Source organism: Lactuca serriola, chromosome 3 (assembly GCF_051521515.1).
Source record: "Lactuca serriola cultivar US96UC23 chromosome 3, Lser_US96UC23_V15, whole genome shotgun sequence".
In the NCBI taxonomy this organism is placed as follows: domain Eukaryota; kingdom Viridiplantae; phylum Streptophyta; class Magnoliopsida; order Asterales; family Asteraceae; genus Lactuca; species Lactuca serriola.
In genome coordinates, this window is record NC_136410.1 from 270,913,686 (window position 1) to 270,923,180 (window position 9,495).

Below are 9,495 nucleotides of genomic sequence, written 5' to 3' on the forward strand. Positions count from 1 at the left end.
AGCTTCATATATATATATATATATATATATATATATATATATATATATATATATATATATATATATATATATATATATATATATATATATATATATATATATATATATATATATATATATATATATATATATATTTGCATGGTTTAAACAATAGTACATCAATTGCCCTTATTAAAATCATAAAATTGTTTTACATTCCTTTACGCATGAACCTCGTTTAATACATTATTGATCATTACATTTCCCTTTTGCGAAAACAACAAAAACTAAGTAGGATCAGAATTCGTCTAATAAAAACTATCAACTTCAACATGAGCTTCAATATTTGTTAATTGCAATCGACCTACACTTACATCCTCACAGTCCCAGATTGCACTTCAGAAAGAGTTGTGTTTCTAACCTTTTGATCGTTGTTACTCCACCTAAAGTTTCCTTTTATGGCTTCTGCTGCAGTAATAAGATTCTTTATCATCTTCACTTCGCTTCCATTAATCACACATTCTACCCCATTTGTTGTCTTTCATGGTAAGTGTTTCTCTTCCAATATTAATCATTGCATAATCCGATTTGGAGTTTCATGGACCTTAGTCGGACGATCTTGTTAAATACCCTTGAGTTGTTCTACTGCTTTTGTATTTTTATTGTTTATTGTAGGAAAGTAAGTTATTGAATTTATTCTTATGTTGGTTCGTGCTTAGATCTTGTTCGTGTATCGTTTGATGGTTTCATTTGATTACTTTGTTATGGATTATTTGACTTTTATACAACAGCTTACAGCTCATTTTATATCTTAAAGCACCTACCATGGGGATTTTGTTTGAGGTCCATAAATCCATCGACTGGGTCTATCAAAAGTTTCATCATTGATATCTGACAACATTCTCAAATATTCTTCAAATTTGGATATAGAGATTTTTTTAAGTATTCGATTCAAAAGGGAAAAGTTAGATTATGTTTACATATAAATAAATCTTGTTTATTTAAAATACTTATTATACATTATTGATATATGTACTTTTAAGAGCATCGTGTTACAAAGACAAACGTCACTCTCCATTCAACTTACGAAAATGTTTTGTGTTTGACTGGATTAGAAAATTTTCATTACTTATAAGGTTTAGGAGGGTAACACTTCTAACACCAGTGGCGGACCTTAGTGGAGCATTGGGGGCCCCGGGCCACTGCTCAATTTTCAGCACGTAGTGTAAAAAAAATTTGTTTTTTTCTATTAAGTGCATCCGCTTGAAATACAAGGGACATCCCTATTAAAACAGTCTGCGTTTGCCACTGCCTAACACCTTGCCAAATTATCTTTTTGAATGACACATCAATTTAGTACTCTCTCAACACTTAATTTTTAGCATTTGCAAGGAAGTGGTAACACTCCTAACATTCTAATTTTTTTTTTTTTTTTACTTTTCGTTTTTAATTTTAAATATATTATATTTTTTTAATACACAAACAATTAATATTAAATAAAATTTATTTTTTAAATACAAACACGAGATGTAAGGTGTAAATTTAAGTGTAGGGTGGTGTGTAACCAATATTTACATACAATCTTATTATGTAGGGGATGTTTGAATATGCCTTCTCGTAGTGATTTCTGACGTAAGGCTATAAATAGTTAGTAAATTTTTTAAATGTTTTAACGGTAGACAATGTGACCTCATACTTAGCTTATTGGGGGAAGCTTCCTGTTTTCCATATGTTTTGTTGAACTATTTATAGTTAAAACTATATGCAAGAATATTTATTTGTGTATTATAACGTTTTACTTCTGTTTCTTTATAGCACAAAAATTTACTTCCAATATCTTTTTCTTATTAATATATTGAACTTTAAAAAATCTACCAAACATTGAAAACTGTTTTGTATTTTGTAGACATTGTTATGATTGTTAGATTTTTCATATAACAAAGTTATGGTATGGAAAATAGAAGTAGGATGCTATAATAAGTAAAATGAAAGTTCATTGTTGTTTATTGCATATATAGCTTATAGTTATAGAATTTTTTTCTAAGTTTCTACTTTGTGCATGTATATTTGTTTATAGGCGTTGCGGATAGTTGCAACAATGAAGGACTCACACAATTCATTGAACATTTAAGCGAGTGGTCTAATAGTCATGGTTATTGCATGTATAGCCTCTTTAACCCATTATTAAAATGTGTATTTTTATTTTTTGTATTGAAAAACGCATTATTTGTAGAGAAATTGGGAATGGAATATTGGATTCTTGGTTTATGCCATTTGACAAACAGGTGATTTATCTACCATCTACTGTCATAAAAAAAAAATTCAAATTGCATTCTAGTTTTTGGAAAAACAAGTTTGACTTGGGTTTATTGCATTTTGTGTACTATAGACGGAGATTGCTTGTGAAAAGGTACTGAAACTAATGATAAATACTTTTCTTTTTTTACTTTTTTAGGCATCCCAAACTTGCATGTTTCTAATTGTATATATTTTTCATAAATATCAGGTGAAGAATATGAGTGAACTCAGTAAAGGTTACAATATAGTTTCACTTTCCCAAGTAAGGACGATTAGTATGTTAATTTGTTTTTTACATAAACACAACATTTATGTCTCGCTATTGACTTTGGGCTAAATGGTATAAATGGGAACATACTTCCATTTATTTGTGTATTGTAGCATCTTACTTTTATTTATTTTTATTACAACATTGTCCTTTCAATCTTTACTCTTTATTAAATGGTTGCACTTTGAAACATCTCCCATGTTGTACTTGTGATTTTTTTTTCTTATTAAGACAATATATTTTGAAAAAACTTCCTAATTATAGCAATGAAAGTTTGTTTTTATGGGAGATAATGCTATGAGTGGTAGTTTTTCAAACTATAATGTTTTAATATAAATTAATGAAAGCAAGATGTCATAATAAACAAATCATTAAAAGCATGTTGCTATTTCTTGTATCTAATCTAATTTTATTTTTTTTCTTAAAAAACAACATTCTAATGAAAAAAATGACTTCCCCAAAAGTGCAACGGCAAGATAATTTATCAATATATTAGATAACTCTATACAAGTCACTAGCATAGCTTAAAATATATTGGAAGGTGCCATAATTTACATATTGATTACACTTTCCTTTATGGTAAGAGGTGACCACCAATTTTTTTTTAATTTTTGATTTTATTTTTTAATACGAGGGATGAAATCAAATAAAATGAACTGTTAAACAATGAAACGATTGAAAAATGTATACGTGCTTGTGATTTTGACATTGTGTAGGGTAACATGGTAGGACGAGGAGTTCTTGAATTTTGTGATGGAGCACCTCCGGTGAGTACATATGTTGAAATTGTACAATTATAAGCTGCATTTCTTATAACATGACATGAAATGATGCATTTTGCTTGCATTCGACCTAGACTGATACCAATATTTGGGACAAAATTTGCAATTTATGCAACAATGTTTGGTGTTTTTTTATTTATGCATAAAAGATGTTTTTTATACGAAATATACAACCATGTTTCATTTTCGTATCAACATGTGTGTGCAACATTGTGAGAAAAACAACTTACCTTGGTTAAATTCTTATTTGTGCAAAAAGCGTTTCATTTTTTGCCAATTTATGCGCCAATATGAATGATGTGACCCTATATCAACTGGTTATAACAGGTGAAAAATTACATATCATTAGGAGGTCCTCATGCTGGGGAAGCATCAATTCCATTTTGTGGTGTAAGTCTAAGATATTGTCAAGAAATACACTTGCATTGGATTTGATCACAAAAATCAATATAACATTTTGTTCACAAAGATTTTGTTTTCATTATGCAGTCGGGTTTGTTGTGTATTCTTCTGGCTGATTTGATAGATTTGGTGGTTTATAGCGACTTTGTCCAGGTTAAATTTCATATCTTCATCATAACCTAACCTAAATGAAAGAAACAATAATTTACTTTCAATTTTTTTTATTATTGCATTATATTTCATTTTTTCTTATTACAACATTGTACTGTGAATTCATTTATTATTGGAATTTGATAAAAAAAAACACACTATATCACTGGGATGACTGGTTTAAAGTGTATTAGGTTATCCATTCCTATAGTCGGTTGATGTTCTAAAGTGAAATCCCCTAATACGAAATAATTTTAAAGTATAATGTTGTAATAAGAAAACACCGAAAGTACATTTATATAATAGGAAAACTGAAAGTGCATGGCTATTCTAGAAAGTTTAAAATGTGCATTAATATTTCTTGCATTTTTCCTATATTGTATAAGATTTGGATAAAATATGAGTATGAGGCAATACCCTTATGCTATATGAAAATTTAATCAATGAAATCGGCATGTCTTCTAAAAGGGAAAACCCAGACCAAACAAATGCCAAAATATGGAATATGATGAATTATAAACTAAAGATGAAGAATATGTAATTGGAAAAATTGGTAAAATAATGATTCCAAAATGATGTTATCGAATTCTAATAGAGAGGATTTCGAAATAAATGGAAGTTAAGATAACAACATAACTATATTAAAAAGATTTTCTAACGACTTATTTATTGATGTAAAAAAGCATGATATGCTACGGAAACTCAAATATCTTACGACTCTAATATTGACAGGATTATTGAACATATTACTAAGTGTTTAATATACATATCTAGCAACATCATGCTCAAGCAACGTTAGGGCTTGTCGATAGCCAATTTCCACAATCTTCTTAGTTTCAAGCATAATCACTTTTCATGTCTTTTACATTTTACACCTTCTCAATACTTGGCAACTTTCATTTTATTGTAATAAAAGCAACCTTAAATAAAACCTAGTGCACAAAATTCTCTTATTTTTATGATCATCAAAGGATATTTAGGAATTTTTTTTAATATTGAAACATTTCTAAATGGGTTAAATGTAACTATGTAAGAAACCACAATGTATTTTAATGATTTGTTTATGATAGCATCATAGTATCCTAATTTTGTTTCTTCTTATTACAACGCTATAATTTAAAAATTCTACCCAGTTATAAGAATATTATCCAAATACAGATCAATTTCACCACTATATTAAGTAGATTTTTTCAACATACAGTGTCTTAATAAGAAAAAATGAATGTAAAAAGTCGTGATAAATGAAAGTAGGGACCTATAATAGAAAACATTATAAAAGGACGATGATATTTCTTGCGTTTATCCCATATAAAAATTATGTGCCATTAAGGTTTCAAAACCGAAGAAGTGCATAATCTTACACGACCAAATTTCTTATGAAATTTTCTACCTCAAATAGGAAGATAATCTTTTCAAACCTTGAAGAGTTTTGACAATAAATACATTTGTTCATCCTTACAAACATTTGATAAAGAATTTCTTATTTTCATGTAAGATTTCATACTCTTTCTTGGGATTTGCTTGAAACTTGATATTGTCTATACAGGAAAACTTTGCCCCATCAAATTACGTCAAGATCCCCACTGTGAGTACAAATACTTATTTATCTCTTCATCAAAACATATTAACTTGAAGGACTAAATCATAATTTCATTTTGTAGGATCTTGATGGGTATAGAGAAGGGTGTAAATTCCTCCCAAAGCTAAATAACGAGTTTGAAAAAAATGCCAAATACAAAGAAAGGTTCACTAGCTTACAAAATTTGGTGCTTATAATGGTAATGTTATGTATCTCTTCTCTTTTTCAGCAGCAATGTAGAAATTTTACTAAATAAGGTAGAAGTCACTATAGCATAGGCAACTATTTAATGCAGTTTCTCTCTTGAAATGTGATCCAGGATGATACAGATTCAGTTTTGATACCAAAAGAAACTTCTTGGTTTGGGTACTTCCCTGATGGAGCCTGGGAGCCATTACTTCCAACAAAAGAGGTAAATCTGTATGCATCTATGACTTGTATGTTGGATTCATCAATACATATGCATCCCGAAATCTTGATTTTCATTTATGTATATACAAACAATGCATCAATCAGTTGTACAACAAAGGGCTTCTAGCCCAACAGTATAAGTGTTGTCCTCCCTCCTTGAGGTCGAGATTTCAAGTACTGTCTTAAACAAAAATGGAATTAGAAGTAGTTTAGAACTAGATCATATTTATTGTTAAAAAATGGGTTCTACAACATTATTCATTAGCGAATCCCAAGATCCCAATTTTTGTACCATGTATCAATGAGTTTTACAATACAACTCATCGTCAATACTTTCCTTGATTATTGATTTTCACTTATGTATGGGCGTGGGCAGCAAAAGTTTGGGGGGAAAATGTCACTGTAGCACATCAAAGTTTCGTCGATTATCCGATTTGGTCACTAAAGATATTTTTTTTGCACAATAGACCATTAAACTCGTTTTTTACCTGTTAAATAGGGGAATTATCCAGATTTTACCCGGTTTCACCGGTTACACTAAGCCTATGTGGCTTTATTGTTCTTTTTTTAATATGTGGCTTTTTTCCCCTCTTTAAAACCCTAAATTAAAAAAACACTACCCTTTACCCAAGAAGAACAGTACGTCTTCTTCCCGGTTCCCTCACCACAAAAATCAACCGGTGTTTGTGGTTACTTCTGCATCCCGATTGTGCTTCTTCTGTGTTCATAGCCTTTACCCCAAGCAAAACAGAGATCGACATTGCTCTTTTATCTCCTTCTATCAATTGATCAAAGGTCTCAGTCGATGAACAACACCCCCTTTTCTTCGTTCCCAATCGACGATGGCAGGTACTCTCCTTCATTACGTCTTCTTGCACAATTTTCTGCGTATGTGCGAGAATCCTCAGCAACAAGGAATCAAATTCCATTTTTCTTCTTCTCGGTATCGAAATTTAGAGGTTGATAATGGCCATGGTGACTGGTATAGAGAAAATAAGGATGGTCTGTTGGTGAATGGTAGGTTGTAATGGAGAGACAAGGATGGTGGCTTTATATACAGGTAAGTGGCAGGGGATTATTTTGTTTGTTTCTCTGGAATCATTTGGTTTTAGACCAATCTTTCTTATACATACAAACACTAAGAACACTTGGTGTTCATCGTGTTCATCAGTGAAAGAAAAGGTGAAGATGAAAGACATGAAGAACTTCTCTCACCGATGATCTACCGATTTAGGGCTTGGATTAGAGGGACGATGGCAACAGTGTGAGCTTGACGATGGTGATGTTAGAAGGTTGATGAAAATGGTGGTGGGAGATTGATGAAATCGGAATTTAGGGCATGTATTTGTATATTTGTTCAAGAACACAGATTGAAGAAATCAGAATATAGGGCCTGTATTTGAATGATTGGTTTCCGATTTGGGATTTGGTCATTCCGACTACTGGCCTAAATATCATATGGCGAAGCTACAATCGTCTCCTCAAACCAACCCCAATCACAACACGATCTCCCTGTAACTTCCACCTCCTCCACCACTAACCCTTTCCGGCGACTTAACCTCCTCTACCATTAACCCTTGAATTCCAGTTCTTCGGCTTGGATCTCCTTGGCGAGACGGTATCGGAGGAACACGCTCTTGCTTGAGGTTGTAGAGGTCGATGGCGGAGTAGCATATCTAGTTAGCCACCAAATCGATATTCGTTCTTAGTTTTCTTGTTGTAATTGATCTGTGTAATTGAATTAATTGAGGAACCACCAAAATTGATTTCAGTTTCATGAAGGTGGTCTTAGTTATGTGGGTAAAAAAAATAACACTCGTGGTGGTGGTTCTTTAAATTTTAAAAAGTTAAAAGTATATTGTTATTTATCTAAGTGGATTATATGACGTGGCTCACAAAGAATAAAGATAAACTAATTATAAGTGCCACATCAGCCTTGTAACCTGGTAACCTGCTAAATTTGAGCAAAATGGTTTAATTGATAGGTAAAACATGACTTTAATGGCCTCAAGTGCAAAAAAATAACTTTAATGACCAAATCGGATAATTGACGAAAGTTTGATGTGCTATAGTGACATTATCCCAAAGTTTGGGAGCTTCTAGCTTTTACTGCAATAAAAATTTTGATTTATACAAAAAAAATCGTTTAGGAATATGAGGGTTTAGCTATTGAACTTTTTTAATCAATTTTCATAATTGTCCTTAATATATATATATATATATATATATATATATATATATATATATATATATATATATATATATATATTAAAACAATTTTCTTTTTATGTAATTTTACACATTTCAAAAGTTTCAAGCTATATTTGTCAAATACTCATATAACAAATAAAAGATACAACTAGCTACCAGCTACCAACTTCTGGCTACAAGCTACAATATATGTTCTAGTTTTGCCAAATACGCCCTATGTCTACAAACAACAAACCATATATTTATGGTTTATACAATACCATTCTTTAAATTTCTTCAATTTCGTTTATGATATGGACCATGCATCCAAGGTTTTTATGGTATAAGCCTACTTAATTTTTTTGTGAAATACTAACTATATTTATGTATGTATAGACACAATTATATATTGAAGATTGGATCGGGTTGAGGACATTGGATGAGGCTGGGAAGGTGAAATTTGTAACAATTACAGGAGGACATCTTGAAATTTCAGACGATGATATGAAAAAATATATTGTGCCATATTTGGTAGATGAAGCTCTCGAGAATTCCATTATGAAAGAATCTTTGGAGAGTTTCCAAAATCGGAATCTGATGCCACGAGTTTTATCAGAAAACATGGTGGAAAATAAGATCTTCAACTAAAGATCATGTATCACTGGTGATATGATTATAATGTTTATTTCTTTATCAATATCTACATTTATATAACCTATAGTATACTATAAAAAACAAAAAAGGGAAGTCTTTGTGAATAATATTTCAGTGTTCATCTACTAAATTGCAAAACACTGATATTTTAGGAACAAATGTAACTGATAAGTGGTTGGATGGTCATACATCATACAAAACGAGTTTCTGAGTTTCTCCAAAATTTATATGCGGAGTTATATAGAAGTGTGAGAATATTGTCTTGATTAATTATAATTCTTTATAAACCGAATGTAATCAATTGTAAGTTTAAGTACTATTCACACAATACAAACACTTTGATTGTGTGAATAATACTTTATACAAAGTTTTATGTTCAAGTTGAAACATGACTATTATGCTTTTAAGGGAAATATATAAAAATATATAAACAAGTCAATTTGAGTTTCTTCAATAGAAAAAAAATATAGCAATGAGCTAGAAGAAAAAAAATGTTACTTATAAGTACAAGATAAAGTTGGGTTTTAATGCCAAACAACCCAATTAATCTTAGTTTCCCTACTCCTATTAGAAATCCAAGAAAAACGACATATCATTGAGGAAAATGATTTTCTTTCCATCTCATTATGAACAGAGTACATTTGCAAAATGTATAGACCCTTGGGCCTAACATGACTAAAATATATGGACTATACAAATAATAATAACCCAGAATGAATATACACTAACACCCCCTCCCCCTGGCAGTTTGAGTGGGGGGCTAGTAAACACTCAAACTATCT

At 30.8% G+C, this 9,495-nt stretch overlaps 1 protein-coding gene across 2 annotated transcripts; it reads left to right on the forward strand.

The window, feature by feature from the left end:
• The first annotated feature begins 274 nt into the window (after positions 1-274).
• LOC145093999 (uncharacterized) lies at positions 275-8,936 on the forward strand. Of its 2 annotated transcripts, XM_079032251.1 has the most exons (12): positions 275-525; positions 2,057-2,141; positions 2,213-2,264; positions 2,369-2,389; positions 2,486-2,539; positions 3,262-3,312; positions 3,655-3,717; positions 3,817-3,882; positions 5,426-5,464; positions 5,541-5,657; positions 5,778-5,870; positions 8,456-8,936. In XM_079032251.1, the coding sequence occupies exons 1-12, from the start codon at positions 438-440 to the stop codon at positions 8,705-8,707; spliced, it is 981 nt and encodes a 326-aa protein (XP_078888377.1). In that variant the 5' UTR covers positions 275-437; the 3' UTR covers positions 8,708-8,936. The 2 variants fall into 2 exon arrangements, with proteins under 2 accessions (XP_078888377.1, XP_078888379.1); XM_079032253.1 differs by lacking the exon at positions 2,486-2,539.
• Positions 8,937-9,495: the final 559 nt, after the last annotated feature.